We start from the raw sequence: 22449 nt of genomic DNA, 5'->3' as shown, positions 1-22449 counted from the left end.
GGAGGGTTGGCTGACACACAAATTACCACCCCTTGCTTGGGACACCACTGGTGTGTAGGTGATCAAACATGCAGCAATGCAATTTACAAAGCATGACACCCTCGCTTTTCGTAGGTGAAGTGAAAGCATGGTAATTTTTGGTATTTAAATTTCTTCTGAGATATGTCTTTTTCTGCAGTTATACAAAATGCAGTAAGCTCCCGATTATTCGCGGAATTGGGCTGGCACGGTAACCGCGATTAAGCGGAAGCCGCGGATGATCCGAATAATAGGTAAAAAACGATACTAGTGTATGCAATAGCTAAAAAATATGAATAACACTCATACATACATTTAAATTATAGCAAAAAACAATAACCACAGAATGTAAAAAAATCATGTAAAAGCTAAAGCTTATTACTGCAAACAGTTTACATGCAAAGTCGAGCAAGTCAGACTAACAGTTTAACTGACACTGATTAAGACCCTTATTTTAACCGAAAATCGATAGAACTGCACTTCGGATTGACGTTATGACGAAATGGGGTCGTTTCCTTCAGTCAAAAGTTCTACTATTAGTCACTGAAATTAGTAGAATAAGCAAAAAAAAAAAAAAAAAAAAACATGGAGCGAGAAAAAACTTTTATTTCCCCAACACTTAATTTTTAATTAATTTTTTGAAATGTCCGATTTTTAAAACAAGGCGTGGTCTTTATGACGTCACAAATGATGTGCTTTGGCGCATCTGTCTACCGCGTTTCCACGTTATGATAATCAAGAAGCGAATTAAAAAATTGCGCTCTACACTTGCTATCAACCATATCGTTGCCAACACATGTGAGTAAAGATACGAATTAAATATTACACTCTGTGAATGGCATTAATGAATTGCATTTTATCATTTGTGATGTCGGGGCCGTGGTAGCCCGATCGGTAGAGTGTCGGATTCGGAGCCGGAGGGCCTCGGGTTCGAACCTCGATGGTCGAAGACCCACCGTCGTCATTAAAGGGGACTGGGCGACGTTAAATATGCTCGTGGTCTCAATGTCCTCCAAGTGAAACGATACCTCTGGGGGTGCTAATTTCAGGTAGCTATTAGCTCCTGGATTAGTTCAAAATTCTCATTAACTGTTGGATCCGGTGGTGGTGCTGCCATCTATCGGTATAAAAAATAATGGAGGCAAGGCACTTAGTATGCAGATCCCTCGACATAATACAGTTGTAGTCAGTTATGACTCGGAATCGGAATCGGATTTGTGATGTCACGTCGTATGTCCACGATTGTGGTCAGATCCTATGTTTTTAAGCATGCTCTTTCGGAAAAAAATACTTTTAAAATTTCGGAATCGACCCAATTGTCGTCGTTGACGAAAATGTGAAAAGACCCGCGCATAATCCGACCGCCGATAATCGGGAATTTACAGTACTCTAACGCATAAAAACAACATCTGAGAAGAATAGAAAGCATTTTTTTTTATATTTGAGTATTGATGTTTTAATTCAAACAAGATCATACTCTCAAGTAAAAGTAGAAGCACTACTCATACTTAAAACTTAGTAGTAGAAATCAGGGGCGGATACAAACTAACATTTTAGGTGGGAGAGGGGATGCTGATGAATGACCTCCTCTCCACATGAACGAACCTACGGTTTTGGGTACAATACATTTCTGATACTGATTGCGTTTCAATAAAAGCACCAAAATTGCGAGGAAAAGGAACTTAGTAGAGCATAAACGTTACTAATTAATTTCATAAGCAATAAGAAAAAGTAATTTTTGAAATATTTATTTTTAAAAATAATTAATAAATTGGAATGATAACTGAAATCGTTTGCATTGTATTAGTAAACTGTTTAAACACAATGAGGACGGATAATAGCGTCGATGGTTTAGGGGGAGCTCTTGACTCAAATAACCATCCCCTGATAGCATCATCAAAGAAAATAGATAATCGTTGGTATCAGCATCAGCAGTTGCTTAACTCTGCCACAATGCAAGTTACAACGTATAACACCAAGGAGGTAGAAGTAGGTTATTCCTACATCCATGTATAACACGTTTACTTTCTGCTTTTGAAGTTGTAACATGCCGATTTTAGATCGCCTAATTTGTTTTCATCATAACTTTTTTTTTGCGCTCTAATAAGCTTTTCTAAAAGATCGGAACAAACTATAATAACTGAGAACATGTATTTTAAACAATTCCATTCATATTCATTAACATTATGAATTTTGCTACATACCATACTTTGAAATAATACTCAATTTCAATGAATGAAAAATTAGCATTACCTAATCACATTTCGATTTCGCGTAGTATAATACGCAACAAATTAAGACCTCGCAATTCTTAACAAAAGTCATATTACATTGAGTATTATATCCAAAATTTCATATCACACGAACATTTTACAACAATTATATTTAAATCTTTACTGGAGTGTAAAATAGTGTAAAATAAGCTGCAACTGAAAACGTTGGACCATAACTGGTTCATTTATTATTTTTTTTAACTGTATCTAATTAAGCAAACCTATATTATCAAAACAAATCAAAAAGTCCTTCAGAAGTTAAATGAAATTTACGAATAAACTGCTCCCATGTACTTAGAGAGATAGTTAATTTGAAAATAAAATACGCAATTCCAGTTATATAAAATTATTAAAATAGCTCACTTATCGTAAAAATTGCTCAGAAATGAATAATCGCACCCTATAAATGGACGTGCCATACATACCAACATTTAATGAGAAAATACATTAGGCTAAAAAACTGCAATATTGCAATACTGTCTTTCAATTTTCCGAATCATCAGTCAATATTTGCGAATAAGAACACATTTTGGGAGGTCAGGGTAACTTCCCATCGGTGTTCTAAGTTGTATTCAATTCGAAGTATTTAGGTCTTTTTAAGAACAAAGATTTTGAGTGAAAGTGGAGCATACTATTACTTCTAAATTTGCAGTTACAGTCCGCTTATCCTGCCTTGTTCTGACGACATAAATCCTGGCTTTCGTGTCCAATTTTACATGTTTTAAGGTAGGGCAAAAATTATCACTTACGAGCAAAACAATTTTTGTCCAAATAGTATTTTTAAACACTTCTAAAAGCATTGAATAGTTAAAAATTTCCCTCGTTATTTCAATTATGTTCTATCTTTTCAGAAAATAAACACAATGATACAGAATCGCAACAGAAACGAGGTGTACGATTAATTACGTCTACATTCATAATTAAAATACGAAATGCGATCAAAAAACAACGGACTACCATTCAGTAGGAAAAATGTCCACTTACCTCCTTATGCTGTTAAAAATTCTGTCGTCTTTGAACCATGGGACACGTTCAAATCACACACTTGAGAAGATGAAAATTTGTTTCAAAGTTAAATTCTGTCATCAGTCATAAATGTTGCGTCGTATTCTCCTGAAAATGTTTCATCCTTACACCTTTGACTCAAAACTTAATTATTAACACTGTCAAATCGCATTCCGTTGTCAAAGCAATCTGTAGAACCATTTCATTTCGAAAACTATACGACATCCGACCATTAGAGGGAATCTTCGTCAGGTTCTGCATACAGGTACAAGTGCATCTGTGATCGTCACCGAATCTTAATAACCCAGAACCGCGTAAAAGTTTCATTATAATCACAAACTTACAGATTTCACAATTTGAAACTTTTGTTCCTGCTCAGGGTAGTTTAAATTCATCTTGTGTTTGAAAGGTTTAACCATATTCGAACGTTGAAGTTATGCGATTTTTGAATCCCAAGGTCATTTTGACTCTCGCGAACTAATGCTTTAATTTCAAAGAGGCACCTACGTCTTCTTGATAGTCTCTGACAGCAGGACAGCCAGATTCTGAAACATTAATTACGTGAATTTACTAAAAAAAAAACCGTATCAACACACTCACATGCATTTGTTTGCACTTTACAACCAAAACTACTTTGGGTTGACCGGCAAACGGAATGAATGTGAAAGCAAAAATTCACGCATGCGCGTTAGATTTCTACAACACGTCTAAAGCAGTGGTTCCCAACGAGGGGGTGATTTGGCTCTTCAAAGGGGCAATAGATTCGTGAAGTCAATTGGGGGGGGGGGGGTGGCGGCTCTGAGCATTTAAGACAAAATAAAAATTAATGAAATAAAAAGTTTTAATGAACTATGTTTTTAAAATCAACTGTAAAGTATAAATAATCTCTCTAAAAAGATTTATAGAGATTTAAAGCCCCATAGTGTTTCAGAATCTCTGACAGATTGCCTGCAAAATTTGTGATTGTAAGCTTTTAATAGCTATCAAAATACTTGTGAATAAAAAGGAAAAATATGGGGCGTAGGAAACAAACAGTTCATGCATTTATAATTTAACTAGCAATTTTATCGCTCTGCAAATAGTAGAAATTGAGGTCTAGTTTTTTCTTTGATAGCTTTTCTTTACTTATAGTTATGTAGTGCATTCGCGCAATGTTTTTCCTTTTAACACCCACATGTAATTTGATAGCTATTAAAAACTCACACTCATAAATTTTACAGACAATCTGTAAGAAATTCTGAGACTGTGTGGATCTTTGAATCTTCATGAAACTTAGAGAAATTATTTATAATTTTTTGCTGATTTTAAAAACATGCTACTGCTTATTAGTATTGTGTGTCTGAAATGTTTTATTCGATTTTAAATACTTCGATCAGATGGCTAAATTGACGGTGACGGAGTTCGGTAAATTGATTCAGTAAATAAAATAAACCTTAAACAATAAATTGCATCATAAATAACATTGTGACCCTAAAAAGCATTTAGCATTATTTCTATGTACAACATAATTTCAATGCAAGTAGAATATTTTTGACGTGGTAAAATAAAAATAAAATCGAACATTTATTTATCTGCGAATGCATTGGATTATTTCTTGCATTTACATTGAAAGTTTGTCAGTTAGTAATATCCCTTAAATATTCAAGTTGCTATATTTATTTATAGGGTCATTCCATGTGAAATCAACGAAACCCTCCCACCCCCCCACTTTTAATATTCATGTCAAATAATTCTACTAAAATTTACAGGTATGAATCTACCTACATGATGATTAAAAAAAGTAATTTTTTTAGGTTGCTTTTATCGTTAGTTTTGTGTGAGGCACCCCAAAGTTCTCGAAAAATGGCAAAAATTGACATTTCGGTACCTACAAAAATTCCTTTTACTCAGCTTCTATAGGACTAGAGTGTCGTACTAGGTGTCATTTTAAAGCTCTTGTAGTAGGCTTTCTCATGATATGTCACTTGACAAGGTTATGTGAAATTAATATTTCAAGGTCATAAAAAGCATTCTTTGACCTTGAATGTTTGAAAAAGTAGATTTTTTTTTTAATAAACTGAAAAAAAATATAAAAAAAAAATTCTGTTTGCTTACTAATGTGGTCTACATGTGACTCCGTCAGACAGTAAAGATAAGCAACAACAACAACATGCGGCAAAAATTTCAGAAAGGGACAGCGACGGGATCATACTAAAAATTAATAATGAAATATTTCGATGCTAGGACCAAGGCAGAACTGCATGCACTTTACCAGACAGACCGGTTCTAACATCCAGAGACTGCAGTTTCGTTCTTATTACAGCTCATCAGTCTGGATTAGTGAATAACCGGACAGGGGGACATAAGTCATCTCATTGAAGCTGAGAGCACCAACAAACTGATAGATAAAGGAAATTTATCTCACCAGCGAGTGTCCGCAGTATGGTGCTGTTCGACTTGTGAGTGAATTGAAAGCAAAGCTTGGGTATTTTGCAGTAAATTACCACCTCTAAGCCAGGGATAAGGTAGAAGTACATGCAATATTCTAGTTAGCTCAGCTATCACATCCTGAGACTGCAGTTTCGTTCTTGTTAGAATTAATCAGTCAGGATTAGTCAACAGCCGGGCTGAAGGCAGGTCCAGATAATCGTGCCTTCTGGTATAGTAGATATAGTTTTGCCTTAGCCCTGGCTTAGGGGCGGCAACTTATTGCTTAATACCCAAGCTTTGCTTTCAATTCACGAGTCGAACCGCACCCATACTGCGGACACTCGCTGGTGAGATAAATTTACTTTATCTACAGGGTGTCCAGCAAAGGAATCCCTGGTTTCGAAATTAAATATCTCGAAAACAAAGGACGATATTGGAATAAAATAAACGGTATTTTTATTGTGAAACCCACAAAAATCATATACAGGAACTTGTAAATTAGTTTTAAAAAGTGCCAACAGGTGGCGCTGCACACTGTAATTGCAATAGAAGTCTCCATAAATAGTGCTGCGAAGAGGTTGGACGATAATTTCTAGCGTATATTTAAGCATATCTGAGAGACTAAACAACTGCACTGTAAAAAATCTCGGAAAACTCTCTGAATATATAAAAAAGTTTTCCGTAATACACAGATTCGTACGCCCTCCGCAGTTTTCTGCTATAATCAAAAACGCTTCCCGTATAGCAAGAAAGTAAGAGTCGACGCATGCGCAGCTCACAATTTTATAGTCCAGCAGCAAATCTAAACTGAAACTTTCGAAAGCACGCAATGAAAACAAGTGCTGACTCATGTATGCGAAGTAACACTCATCAAGGGGATTAGTAGAAGTTTTGTTCCTCGCATGAATTCACTGAAGATAATTCTAAAGTCTTATATTTTCTTGCATATGTATCGTCATAAGATTGAATTTGAAGCTATGTCACTTATTTTTAAGTACGAAGTGCAAATTCTCGACGCATGCTCGCGGAAGGAATACAAACTGAAATTGAAAACCAAATAACTACCGAGAGGACGCCATGTAAATTCATTGCGTCGCATAACTTGTGTAGGTAATTTACTTTTTTCTTGGATACTTTTCTTCTTTCTACCAAATGGGTAATTTTTGTTGGCAGAATTTTATTCTGTCATAAAAATCACCTTTTTGGTGACCAAAGCCTGCAAAAGACCACCACCGACGAATAGGTAAGTCGCTTTGCAACTCGATTACTTTAAAGAGATTTAGTTCATATAAATCTGGTTAAAAAAAAACTGTTTTCTTCAGTATTATTTTTTCGTTGTGAACTATTGCAATTTGAAAATATTTTACATTACATAGAACACATATTTAAAGTGCAAGTGTGTCTAGTTTTATTCTGTAAAATTTATGAATTGAAGATTATAAAAAAATTTAAATATGTGTTATTGTGTACTTTGTTTTTATGTGTCAATCTCAGTTAATATTTGGCTATGTATCAAGCATTATGAATTAAATGTTATAATATGCAAATTGTCAGGTTTGATAGTTCGTCTTTAAGGTTGCATGTTTTCATTCTCTTGTAAACAGTGTAGCTAGATTGTATGAAGTAAAAAAAAAAAAAACTATCTCTTGTAATTAGGAACATAGTGCTTCAGTATTATCTCAATGACGATATCTCTTTAAATATTTGCATTAGCGAAACGCTTTAAATTAGTTAAATGTGTATTAATTTATTTAACAAATAGATACATATATGTATTTAAAAGTGTCTTCATTTTTTTTTCGTTTTACGAGCCTCAATTTTACCAAAAGCAAAAAAAAAAAAAAAAAAAGAAAAAAAAAAGACTTAATAAAATAATTTTGTACTTTTACACCATATTAAAGTATTTGACTTATAATTTATATGATACTTTGATTTATAATGTATGTGATACTTTGATTTATAATGTATATGATGTTGCTTTTTCAAGGGGGGGGGGGGGGCGCTTCATAGCATTTTATGGGTGCACCATCACTTTTATGGTGGGGGAGGGGTTATTCTCGTATATATGAAATGGAATAATCATGTAATAGAGTTCAATGTTTTAATAAATAAAATATATAATGCATTTTGCGCACACTGTAAAAATAAAATCAGTAACCTATTTTGAATAAGTATTTATATTTGTGATGAGCTGGAAAAGGGCAAGAACGGAAGAATCAACCCGAATGGTTCCAGCAGGGGGACTTGGTGTCATATTTAAATTCATCAATTTCTCTGTTGGTACTTTTCGGTACACTTTGTTCGTCAGAGAAATTGACTTGAGGTGAACGAATTCCGGAACGCGAAGGGTAGGTAAGTCCTGTCAAATTTTATCCGAAGATAAAAGCTATCAAGTTTGATACAAGATATGTTTTTAAGTTCTGCATTAAAAATACAATATGTTGATAGTTTTGTCTTGAAAATATTGAGAGAAAAACTGAAGTTTAAGATTGTTTAACAAACAATCCCCACTTTTCAGAAGGTACCCCCACTCCAATTCCCCGACGATTTTGTGATTAGGAATGAAACTACTAGATTATTTCATAATTTTTCAAAAATTTATAACTGTGCATATGTTATGCTGTTAACCATGCTATTTGTCATTAGAAATTCCAAAAAAAAAAAAAAAAATCCACGAATAATTCTAAAATTGCTTGTATTATTGCTCTTAGATATGAAAGAATTGAAACTGATATGGTATGCAATACTATAATAAAGAATTATGTTTTAGAAAAAATCACGGAAAAAGGATTCCGAAATTCTCGGAAACGTTTTTGAAAATTGTTTGGAGAATTCCGAAATACTCGGAAACGTTTTCGAAACTTTCATGAACCACAGCTGCACAGAATACTCAGAAACATTTCTGGAAATTACGGAAAGAGGATTCCGAAATACTCAGAAACGTTTCTGAAAATTACAGAAAGAGGATTCCGAAACACTCAGACACGTTTCTGGACATTACAGAAAGAGGATTCCGAAATACTCAGACACGTTTCTGGACATTACAGAAAGAGGATTCCGAAATACTCAGAAACGTTTTTGAAACTTTCATGAACCACAGCTGCACGATATACTCAGAAACGTTTCCGGATTTTTTTTACAGTGTGCTGAAACAACTAACCTCTTCGCAGCACTATTTATGGAGACTTCTATTGCAATTGCATTGTGCAGCGCCACCTGTTGGCAATTTTTCAAATTAATTTTCGAGTTCCTGTATATGATTTTTATGGGTTTCACAATAAACATACCGTTTATTTTATTCCAATATCCTCCTTTGTTTTCGAGATATCTAATTTTGAAATCAGGAAGTCCTTTGCTGGACACCCTGTACGTGGTTGTTAGCGCTCTCAGCTTCAATGAGATGACTTATGCCTTCAGCCCGGCTAGTCACTAGTCCAGACTGAGGAGTTCTAATTAGAACAAAACTGCAGTCTCTGGATGCTATAACCGGGCTGTCTGGTATATTGCGATAAATTATAATTGAAAACTATTAGAAATTTTCGAGAAAACTCGAGAGAATGAGAGTGAGTTAATTCATGATGAAAAAAATATGGCTTTCACAGTCTCAATATTCAAATTATTGATCTTGTGTTGTGGACCATAGACAATGATGTCTGAAGATATTTACAGAAATATTACTCTTCATAACTTATGATTTGCGCAGTGCAATTCTTGCTCTGAGGGGTCGTAAACCCGTCTTTTCGGATTTCGCTGGTTCCCATAGACTTAGGTATGCTACTATAGACTTAACATAGTACCAACCAAATCTTCCGAATTTCCTCACCAAGTCTGGGTTCTCGTTAAATCAGGCCTCGCTATGAGTGAGTTTGACTGTATATGCCCTTTTTTACGCGTTTTTAGTTTTCATTTTAATTTAGAAAATTGAGCAAAAATTGCTTTTTTTAACTTCATGAGTTAATCAAAACATTAATTTTTACAGCCTGCCCATGATGTGGAACTTGAAAGATACGAAAAATATGGTAAACTTTACGGGTAAGTTTTTCAATTATGCCATAATTAATACAAACTGACTAAATAAAATTGTGTAATTTCTTGCGTTTGAAAGTCATTATTTCAATTTCGTTGTTTAGAAAACATAAAATTTTGTTTAAAAATATCGGTAAATCACCGGCCGGAACAATTTCAACTTACTAACATTACATTTATTATCATTTCTATTTTATTTAAAATAGAAACATAGGTCATACATTGTTTTTTGATCATCATACATAAAATCTTACATTTTCTACAGTAAAAGTAAGGATTTTTAAACTAAGCATGATTTACGTTGCAGTTATCTGTTTCTCAATGAAAAAAAAATATTTTCTCCTAATTACAATATTAATACTACTGAAATTGAATGCAGCTAAAACTATATAAATTAATAATTCAGAAATGTGATCATAGTGATTAACATACCAATTATAACGCATTAAATGAACGTACCTAAATAAATTCAGCCAATTTTAACTTTATGCTGGTGTTATTTTTAGTTGTTCTTTACAATAACTGGGTTTTAAAACTTTAGAAATTAGCATTCGAAAATTTCACCGAAACTTCATGTTTTTTGACAGCTTATTGAATTTAAAAATAGCTTTATCACCGGCACCATGATAAACTAACGAATGTGAAAAATCGCATCTTTCAAATTCGATGGTTCGCCGTACTCTAAAAGAGCTACCTACTGGTTACAACTTCTTCCAACAATAGTTTTACACTTGAAGTTATCTATAAAGGTTAAAACATTGAAAATAACTTATCGCGTCAGATGGAAAAAAATTGCATTTAGTGTTTTGACTCTCCTGGTGATTTTCTCCTGGTGATTTTCACCAGGAGAGTCAAAACAGGGGCGTAGCTAAGGGGGGGGTTTTGGGGACAAAACCCCCCCCGAAAAGTTAGTCTCAAAAAAAAAAGAGAAAAAGAAGAGAGAAGAGAAAGAAAAAAAAAGAAGAAAAGGAAAAAATTCCAAGCGATTATACATACATATATATATATATATATATATATATATATATATATATATATATATATATATATATATATATATATATATACATACATATATATATATATATATATATATATATATACATATATATATATATATATATACTAGGGGGCTATCGCCCCCTGCTCGCTATCGCTCGCCAACCCCCGGAACTGCTTACGCAGTTCCCTGTGGATCGCTTCGCGATCCATGCTCGCTTCGCTCGCTCGCTGTATGCCAATACATTAGCCTAGCTAAAATTTTCCGTAAAAATTAAAGTTGGTAATTGCATTTAGGTCACCATCCATTTAACCAATATGAAAATTACGTTCATAATGTTAATTTGTCTGCTTTAGCCAGATTTTCGACAGTTTAACTTTGCTGTATGTAAGATGACTGCCTTGGCAATGTGCACAACTTTACCATTATAGATACAAAAGTGTCTGTCATTGCTTTGGAGAGATTGCACTTCTACCTGTTGGTCCGCGGAAGGTATTTTATTTCCCTTCTACCACCCATTGGAAAACCAATGAAGGCATTCCCCTATCCGCCACCTGGGGACGCGCCCTCTAGGGGTTACAGGCTCCCCCGAGGGATGTATTTACATTATTTACACTCTTATATATTTACATATTTACACTCTTATATATTCTAATCTGAGAAAACTTCCTCATATACACAATTAAAAATGTCCCGTTTGGGAGCCACAACTGACACTGCTTCAAAAGATCTTGTTCTTGATAATGCCACATAGAGCTGGCCATGACTAAAAACAGGCTCAGAGAGCACCAAACATATTTTCTCAAACGTTTGTCCTTCTTGTTGTTATTCTGAATCCTTGCCACGTCACGAACAAAAAATGGTTTAACTAAAAACGCGACAACTCGCCAAGGCTACTTTGCTTGCACAATACTAAAACTACTATAACCCTAAACAAATTTGGCGAAACCTTTCAGCTGAGAATAAAAGGAATAAAGTAAATTCTTTCTCGGTTATTCATTTTGAACTGAACTGTCGTACTGAAGCAGAGAATAGACGACGCTCAAAGCGCCTACGCGTTCAAAACAACATTGCCGATGAACATGATTGTGGAGCAATGTGTGAAGAATGCGAATTTTGTGGTGCTCTTTATTGGCAGAAAGAGCGTAATACTGCAAATAAATATACTAAATGTTGCCATGACGGAAAGGTGCGGTTACCGGCATTGTGTGACGCACCTGATCTGTTGAAGGAACTGCTGACTGAAAATTCCCCAGCCGCTAAAAATTATCGGCAGCGAATCAGAGAATACAACTCTGGAAATGGCTCGTCTTAAATTGGATTCAAGAACGGTTTCCTGCCTTCTTTGAGCTTTTCTTTGCTGATTAAGGTTGAAATGGGCCACAGCCCGACTCAAACTCATCTCAAAAAAAAAAAAGTTCGTTGAGTATTCTGTGATTCAAGATTTCAAAACAACGTAGAAGTTTGTTTACATGATTTATCGGCGAAGTGTTGCCAACAGAGGTTTAGAAATTCACCCCTTCATTTGCCGGCACGTAAGAGAATTATATATATAGATATATATATATATATATATATATATATATATATATATACATATATATATATATACATATATATACATATATATATATATCTATATATATACATACATATATATATATATATATATATATATATATATATATATATATATATATATATATACATATATATATATATATAAAAGTAACCCCCCCCCCGAAAGTCGGGTCTAGCTACGCCACTGAGTCAAAACACTAAATATATATATATATTTAGTGATTTTCGCATTTGTTAGTTTAACATGGTGCCAACGATATAAACAGTAAAGTTAAAATATAAAACAATTTCTCTTGATAAAATACTTTACTTTTTGAATATCCATTCAACAGTTACATTTTTCTACAAACAATTTTAGGCATTACGAAGGGAATATCCCAGTTATATCAGTAGGAGATCCAGGATTATTGAAGGACATATTGGTGAAGGATTTCCACGCTTTTACAGGACGAAGGGTGAGTAATTAAACATTACGCACATTTCCCATGTGTACAGCATCATACTTCCAATATGAATGTTGTTTACCGGGAAGTAAAACTAAGTACAAAGTTGGGGTAAATGAAAACAATTTTAATGTTTTAAATTTAGATCTCTTACTTTTGGTTGCTTGAAAGGTAAAATTTTCTTCATTACATCTAAAACTAGTTTGAGACATACCTGGTTGTACGTTTTGACTTCATGACAATTTCTTAGAGAATGAAATCTTATTTCTATTCTCCCAGTGTGTTTCCATTTATCACAAAAATTAGGGGCTAAATTAACTCAAGCATCTCCTTCCCCATGAGGTTGTTGTAGGCTTTAACTTCATGACTATTTCTTAGAGAATGAAATCCCGTTTCCATTTGCCCCAGTGTGTTTCCATTTACCCCAAAAGTTACGGTATAGATAAAAAACAAAGATCTCTTTCTCCCATGAGGTTGTTGCAGGCTTTCACTTTATGACTATTTCTTAGAGAATGAAATCCTATGTCAATTTCCCTAAGTGTGTTTCCATTTACTCCAAAAATTAGGGGATAAATGAAAGCAGTGATCTCCTATATATATATATATATATATATATATATATATATATATATATATATATATATATATATATATATATATATATATATATATATATATATATATATATATATCCAATGAGGTTGTTGTAGGCCGATAACAGTCATCTTCAAAATCAGTTTACAGGCTTGAGTAACTTTAAAGCAACAATACTCAATCAACGGCCGATAGATTGCATGCGACGCGCTGAATCCTCTAAATGTAATCTGAAATCATTTTAAAAGTAAAATCACACAAAAGATACACGCAAAAGTACAATTTACATTAAAATGTAATCCTCCAAAAAGTAGGGAGAATGACGAGTTTAACTCTAAACTGATTATGTAGACCACGGATATCGGCCTACAACAACCTTATGGGGGAGGATCCCTGTTTTCATTTACTTTCTAATTGAAGGAGTAAATGGAAACACACTAGGGAAATGGGAACAGGATTTCATTCACTAAAATGTAATCATAAAGTCAAATCCTACAACAACTTCATGGGGAAAGAGATCTTTGCTTTCATTTACCCCTAATTTTTGGGATAAATGGAAACACAGTGACGGAAATGGAAACAAGATTTCATTCGCTAAGAAATAGTTATAAAGTCAAAGCCTACAACAACCTCAAGAGGAAGGAGATCTCTGTATTCATTTATCCCTAATTTTGGGGGTAAATGGCAACACAGTGAGGGGGGGGGGGGAATGGAATCAGGATTTCATTCATTGGGAAATAATCGTAAAGTCAAAGCCGACAACAAAATCACGAGGAATGAGATCCATACTTTTATTAACCGAAACTGATGAAACGTTATGACGTATAGAAGTCGAGCTGAATGTCATACCAAAGGTTTCAAATTTCAGGCAAAGAATGCAAGAGATTAAATGCTATGATTATGATTAGATTAAAATAACACTGAAGTAGCAGTGATGCTGTTTAACTAAATTTGTGCATACTATTTATGCACTTCTATACATATAATAAAACAAGATGTTTGTGTGTGTGTGTTTGTGGCGCGTATCTTGGGAAAACGGTAAGGCCTAGAAAGATGAAATTTGGTACACAGGTGCAGTTTTTGCTGAAAATGTGCACCTCGGGTTTCGATTTTTGATATTTTAATTAGAAAAAAGTTATTGATTGCTTTATGTTATTTTTAGCACTTTTTAGTACTTTTGACCTCACAGATCCCGAACCAATCGCGCCAGACGGATATTTTTTGCACTATTGTGTAGGAAATTTAATTTTAAATATGATGAATGAAAAAATTTTGAAGATAGAGCAATTTTTGTATTTTTTATAGATTTTTTAAAAAACCTTTATTTTACATTTTTTTCTGGGTTTAGTTTTTTTCGAAACCCATCCTTATTCAATAAAATTATTTGAAATTGAACCATTCAGTACGGTGAGGAATATTTTAAAACTTGAAATTTTAGCTTAATCGCCAAAATTTTGGGCCAAATCGTTTCACTCTTTTAACATATGCAGGGACAAAAAGTTTAATGCCAAGAATATGTTGCAGTTATGAGAATACTATATTACTGCATTGAGATCGCATCTGCTGGATTATAATGATGTTGTTAGTTATATGGTGATTAAGAACGGCAAGTTCGGATTGCTAGACGTGATCCGAACGCAACTGCTTGAGCTCCCAGGGGTTGGTAAGTAATAGCGAACGGGGGTGGGGAGTACCCCCCCCCCCCCCAAGTCTTAGACTAAAAAAATTTTGGAGACATAATATAGTAATTATACTAGATTTTTCTTTAATTTAAGACAAGAACATCATGAACTGATTTTAAGAGAAATATTATTGAATACTATATTTTCTCCCCCTAGAACTTCGAAACTGGAAATCCAATTGTAGATAAAATGGTTTCCCTTTTGAAAGGTGAAGATTGGAAGCGCATTCGGACTATTATCTCCCCCACTTTTTCTACTGGGAAAATTAAAAAGGTAAACCATCATCTTTGTTTTTAATTAAAACGGTTTAGTAGAAACGTTTAGAATAAATATAGTCTATAAATTTTAGTAACATTATTTGATAGGGATAAAACATCTAGATTTTTCGTTTTATTAATCGCGTCTCTTAAAGTTAAACTACAATCAAAATGAAACGACATTCAAGATCATTTTTACATTCGATCAAGTTTAACCAAGTGTTTCCCACGAATGAAGACATGAGTAAAAAAGAAAAATGAATTTGTGAATAAAAGACGCATATAAAGCAATTTACACTTCATGTGTTAAGTGAGTCTTGTAGTATAGTTTAAAACATAAATTCTTCCATCAAAAAGCTATGAGTCTTATGAGACTACTAAATAGTAAAAACAATTGTAAGCAATATTGGCTATAAAATCATTAGAAAATACATTGCGTAGATTTCCTAATGCCACAGGTTTCCTAGCATATCAAGAAATGGTACATGGTTCAATAGAACTTCTATTTAAGTGTGAAATTGCTCTAAATATACAATTCATTCGTAGTTTTGTATTACATATATTTTTGATTTAAAAAGTGCTGAATAGATTAATTAATTTAGTGATACTTCAAGACTAGGCATTCCAGGCATTTAATAAAATGTGTACATGTTATCAATAGAGCATTGATTTTGATTATTTAACTATTTTCAAAAAATGCCTTTCTAAAATTGGTGCCCTGATGAGAGGTCACCTAAGGTCACTGTAACCTTCCAAAAATTTCCTTTTCCCGCAAATTTTGTCTGACGATTCGGCAAAATTATCATCATTTCACAAATTTTGGAGTTCTATTTGAAAAAAACCATCATCATTCGGCAAAAATTTAGAGTTTCATTTGGCAAATTGTATATTTTCGCCCATCCAAAAATTTTAAGTTCGGGGCGCCTTTAATAGTAAACAGTAAATCAAATCAGTTGAGAAAAACAGCTTTCACACAAGATAGAAAAAGAGTAGTATTACTGATTTTCTTGTGCCAAATAACTGTTACATGTATTTTCAGATGGTAGATATTTTCAAGGATTGCTCGAAGACCTGTGTGAATAACTTTAAAGAGTTAGCAAAAGACGGGGCGTCTGTCGACGTTAAAAAGTAAGAACGAAAAGAGTTGAAAAATAACGTAACATGTTCAGAGCCCTCTAGCGAGTGAAGTATTGGACGAAACATTGCCAAATTTCATGGGCATACACAGTAGGCCATGGAATTTCGATTTCTGAAATAAAAAAATTAGTACCAAAAATAGCCACCTGGGGAAATTTTGGCGTTGAAAAGGTGTATTACTGTGGCTATTGAAGGATTAAATGCTAACTGATAAAATATGCATCAATTTTATTCACAAAATATGATTTTTACCAACAAATGAGGTTTAATATGACCAACATCGAGATTTTCCAGGTACTGCATACAATGCACAATATTTTCCACACCTCTATGGGAGGGGGGGGGGGGATTAATTTCGCTTACCTATAACATTTTTCTAGTTTGAAAGTTGAGATATCGGGAACATGTCGCAGATACGCAACACCGTTACGAAATCCCCATGGTTAAAAATCACTAGGTGAAAGATTGGGTGACCACGGTCTCCATAACGTAGGAAATGCATGACTAATAAAACTGCTATCAAGGAAATGTTGCCGCCATACGCTCAGTACCTAAAGCCCAACATGAGGTGGTGCACCATCTTACATGAATATTATTCAAAAAGAAATCCTTGCTACCCCGCCGAAATTTCTTCCTGACGACTTTTGTAAAATTCTTCTCTTGTTACAAATTGAAATTTCTTGTTGGTCTTATTGAACCTCATTTGTAAGCAACAATTATTTGTAGCGAAAAACTTGATGTGTGCTGCATTTTTTGGAATTTAATTCTTTAATATTTGCAAGTAATCCACTTTTGCAGCGCCAAAATTCCCCCTGGTGGCGACTTTTAGTACTTTCTTTTTAAACTGCAGAAATCGAAATCCCATGGTCTGCTATGTACGCCCATGAAATTTGGCAATGTTTCGTCCAATATTTCACTTGCTAGAGGGCTCTGAGCACCTCACGTTATTTTATAACCGCCCTGTATGTATTTAATAATTTTATTTTACATGTTACAGTGTAATGTACAGCGTGCTCTCGTTTAATCTGCAAGGCCACTATTTTTACACCCGTTAGTTCTAGATACATACTTCCAATTGCAAAAAGGTTAAAATAAGATGCAGAGTTAAGACATTGAAAGTTTGGGGGGGGAGGGGGATAGAGAAAACACGAGAAACCTATTTTTTAATATGGACCCCAAGTATCCTGCATTGCGTTAAGAGAAATAATCTCCTGTGAAAAACCAATACTAACACAAAATATTAAAACCTTTTCAACCAGATTATAGGGATATATTCGAGTTTAAAATTAGTGGGGTCGTGCAGAAAAGTTGATTAGAACACATCGCCCTCTCAGAAGAATGATATGTTGGCCAAGTAAAAGAAAAAATATTGATATTTTTCATTGTTATTGAAAATTAAATGAAAATGGCTTGCTGTAATACGTAAAAACGCACTAGAAAAACTCGTGCAATTTGAAAAACCACACTCTATGCACACATGAAACTTTAAAACCCTTGTTAGTCGCTATATTTCTACTGTCGCGAGGTCGATTGGCCGCGAACATATGAAAAATACTTGAGTATAAAATAAAACTATTTTATTTACAATTTAAAAACATAGACGTCGTACATCCTGCCACTAGCAGGCATGCAAGTAGGAGACAGAATCTAGCAAATAAGCGATTCGCTTATCAATAAATGTTTTTGCTGTTGCCACTCACTCGGTGGCTAATCTTTCCAGGATAAAGTAAAATTACATGCAAATTCGACTGAATATGCAAAAATAATAAGTCCTCTACAATACTCCCCTCTGAGTCTCGAACAGTTAGGGAGAGACGAATCTGGAAAGCGAACTTGTCGTCCAGAACGCGTCGTCACTGGAACAGGAGTCGGAGTTGAAATATCCGGGCACAAATCCTGGTTAAGTAAATATGCCGGCTTTAACCTGTCGATAGAAACAGTCTTATCCAAACCTTTCACGGATATTACAAAGTCCTTGACCATCCGTTTCACCACAGGGAAGGGTTCGTCATACTGCGGCTGAAGAGGTCGTCGCACCGCGTCATGTCGCAAAAAGACGTGGGTACACGAGTCCAAATCCTTGGGGATGAAAACTCTAGGAATACCATGTCGTGACGCTGGGGTCGGACGAAGCGATCCAATTATCCCTTGCAGATGCTGCAGAAAAGTCGGACTCAGAACCGGCAGTTTCGATTCCATGACGAAATCTCCAGGCAAACGAAGTGTCTCACCGTAGACGAGCTCGGCGACTGAAGACGCTAATAAATCTTCCCTGTAGACTGCTCTCAATCCGAGAAGCACTGAGGGTTAGTCTATGGGCCGAGTGCAAATATCGTTCAAGTTCGTTTACCAATCTTAGGGACTACGTGAACTTGCTTGAAATCTATTATAAATGATGAACTCAATAGAAAAATACAATGTTCACAAACTGGAATTGTCTCATTAAGTTTTAATTAGTAATTGAAATAGGAACTATGTTTCGTGGACTGTTAGCACTTACACAAAAAAAATTGTCTCTAGATGGCGCTAGTAAACACAATATTTATAATCTAAAAATTTAATAAACAGTTTTCCACCCGAAATTTTACTGTTTTGCTCAATTTTTCGTTGCAAAATATATTACTACGTTTTAAATAACTTACTTTCGCTTAGTGATTTTGTAACTAAAAGGAAATCAAAAATTGTATCAATCCGCAGCTGTGAATGATCTTCATCTCAAGATTTCGTTTATTACACTAGAGCCAGCGCACATAGACATTGTTAAGTACAAAACATTAGAAGGCACTTTACTTCACAAAAAAGATATTAATGAATCACCGAATAGCAATAATTGACCTACAAAATCTTAAGAACATAAACAACTCTAACAGATGCCATCGATGTTTAAAAAATATTATAAAATTAAACATTAGCAGACGATAAATTGAAAACTAAAAAGTGTATTTCACATCACGATGTTTTATCTTTTCCTTTTTTAATAATATTTCTTTTTGATTACAGACGATATTTTGAGCTCATTTTAGCCTACTTTCTCGTCAAGGTAATATAAAATAAAACTAGTATGTTGTGGCCATCACGAAACTTTCTTCTATATTTTTCTTTTTTTTTTTCTGATCCCACCCCATGCTTGACGAGGAAGCAATATTCCCAACAAAAACAAAATTACACATGCAAAAACTTGACGACTATCCCAATGTCTGAATTATTGCAAAAGCAAAGCAAAGAGCGAAAATTGAAAGTTTTTTTAAAAGCCTTGCTTGAATTAATTACAAATATTTTATTTGTTAACAAACATAAGATGGCAACAGTTAAAAATTTTAAATCATTGAGATAATATTTCCTATCATTTCCATACAATTAAAATCACGAGAAATACGCAGACGACAATCTATTACGATTTATCTTTCTTATTGTTGCATTAATAAAAATATTTTTATTCGCAAAAAAAAAAAAAAAAAAAAAAATCAACACCTCTTGGAGCGATCGGCGTCAAAATTGAACCAAAGCCTGTTTACACATGGATTCACATATATTCCAAATTTCAACCAGAACGTAGCATTACTTCTTGAGATAGGACACTCAAAATGGAAAAAAAGAACGAGTGATTGCGCTACCCCCTTTTTAGCTGTTGACACAAAAATAAAATCAGTTCTTATACCCACTAAGGGCTACTTGCCGATAAATTTTTCTTTCATTCCGTTCATTATTTCTTGAGATACAGCAGTCACAATTGACGACAAAAAACGTTCCATAGCTCAACCCCCGTTTGCGTTATTGACACCAAAATTGAATCAGCACCTGTTCCTGTTAATACCAACATATGGACCAAATTTTGTTTGATTCCGCCAGTTACTTCCTGAGTAATAGCAAGCACGCGTAACTCGAAAAACGTCCCATTGCTCCACCCCCCTTGGAGGAATTCGCGCCAAAAACTAATGGGCACAAGTTCACATAGGGGCACATATGTGTACCAAATTTCGTTCGATTTCATGCGGTAGTTTTTGTTGTAGAGCGGCCACAAAAAACTGGTCACACACAGACGTGACACACATACACACACACATACACACACACATACACACACACATACAGACAGACAGACATTTTCCAAAAATGGTCGAAATGGACTCAGCACACCTCAAAACGTTCGAATCCGTCAAAATTCGAAATTCGAAAATTTGCACGAATCCAATACTTTCTTCTATATATTAGATATAGAAGAAAGTAAAAAAAGGACATAAAAGGTGGTTTACTGTGCTAAGGTTAATGTATCGTAAAAATATTGCTTAGTACAAAAGATAAGTAAAAAAAAATAGATAAAATAATTAAATAAATATCAAATTCAAAAGTAGGGGTTTGAGATGGGGAAAATATGTGTCTGTCGGTCGACCTATGTGCTCCCCCCCCCCCCCCCAAAGAAAAAAAATTAACAAATCGTTCGATTCAAACAAACTTTTTTACTTCCTTTTACAAAAAAGGAAGTATTGTATTCGCGAAAAAAAATTTCACTCAAAAATTACCTCAATTTCCATTTTGCTCAGCCCCGAATGAATGTTGAGTTTTTTTTTCTCGACTCGACCTCACGTGGATAAGTGCCTAGATACACGAAATATCCATTTTGACGATTCCCGAGTTAATTACAGCGAGTTTTCTCGTGACGTCCGTATGTACGTATGTATGTGCGGATGTGCGTATGTATGTCGCATAACTCAAGAACGGTATGTCCTAGAAAGTTGAACTTTGGTACGTAGACTCCTAGTGAGGTCTAGTTGTGCACCTTCCCTTTTGGTTGCATTCGGGTGTTTCTAAAGGGGTCTTTTGCCACTTTTTTGGAGGAAATCATTGTTAATTTCGATGTAAACTCAAGTGGTGTTACAATTTGGAGGACACTTGGCAATATATCGCCAGTCTTTTGGTCGCCAAGTTTACAAATTTGGCGATTTTTTTTTTAATCTGGTTTCTTTCGCCACTGTTGGTGATTATCAGAGAGTAAACTACTGAATCACATTAAAATTGCCAATAATGGGAAAATAACATTAAATTGGAGTAAAAGGAAGTCGTGGTTTTTTTTTTTTTTTAGATCTTCCCGATGACACCTCATGCCAGTATTTCATTTTTTGATTTGAATATTTTTTCGTTCAATTTTGAACAGTTCAAAGCACTTTATATTAGCGCTTGCGGGAAAAATTTAAGGCAAATATAAAATGCGAACCTAAAGACGGATTTGTTTAAGAAAAACTTTGTTGGAAAAAGCTCTTGATGAGAATATTTTTACAAAATTTTTTTTAATTAGTCATTTAAGGGCAATTTTCGACAGTTAAATTTTTTTTTTAACATTAACGACAACGCGAAAAATTATTTTATGTCACCAAAATGGAGTAGATTCTGAATACATTCTCAATTTTTGGTGACAAGAAATAAAAATGAAAGTTATTAATAAATGTAGAAATATCATATCTCGTAGACTTAACATTGATGAAAGTCAGAGATTAATATGACTGAATCATAATGAAATGAATTTAAAGCGCAAATGTTTTTACCAGGGCTGCGAAGCTGGAGTGAAAAAGAACCAATTCCGAACTGTGACTCTTACCCTATCCCCTCGTTTGTCCTCTAACTATCAAGCAAATATTCATTGCTGATGCTTGAATAATTTAATCCAGTGGTGAATAGCCTTTTTTTTTACCTGCTGGCGACAACTCACATTAATAGGAATCTCGTGGACCAGAACAAATATCAAATTTATTTATATGATTTAAGTTTTTTTAAATAACATGGGAAAACAAGGGAAACAAAAGACAATAACAAACCAAAATTGCTGTTTAAATTACTACATGCTTATTTTATTGCATCTGTGTTTCAGAAATCAATTTATGACTACTTGACTTCAAAATTCATAACACCGAAAAAAGATTACTAGTATTTTTGGAAGGTTTTAGAATATATTTTTCGGTTTTTAACACTAAATACAACGACGGGGCACATGGGTCATCATTTGATCCTCGGGCTGTAGGTTGAGCACCA

The 22449-nt window shown here is 34.2% G+C and overlaps 1 protein-coding gene across 1 annotated transcript in view; it reads left to right on the top strand.

Annotated features, from left to right (window-relative positions):
• LOC129223416 (cytochrome P450 3A8-like) overlaps positions 1 to 22449 on the top strand; it is a 138044-nt gene that overhangs the window by 53782 nt on the left and 61813 nt on the right. Inside the window, exons 3-6 of the mRNA XM_054858014.1 lie at positions 9685 to 9737; positions 12671 to 12767; positions 15188 to 15304; positions 16328 to 16416. Of these exons, the coding sequence (XP_054713989.1) occupies positions 9685 to 9737; positions 12671 to 12767; positions 15188 to 15304; positions 16328 to 16416 (356 nt within the window). The remainder of the gene's footprint in view (positions 1 to 9684; positions 9738 to 12670; positions 12768 to 15187; positions 15305 to 16327; positions 16417 to 22449) is intronic.

This window comes from Uloborus diversus, chromosome 5 (genome assembly GCF_026930045.1).
Source record: "Uloborus diversus isolate 005 chromosome 5, Udiv.v.3.1, whole genome shotgun sequence".
In the NCBI taxonomy this organism is placed as follows: domain Eukaryota; kingdom Metazoa; phylum Arthropoda; class Arachnida; order Araneae; family Uloboridae; genus Uloborus; species Uloborus diversus.
Note: the sequence above shows the minus strand (reverse complement) of the source record. Positions and strands in the feature narration are given on the sequence as shown.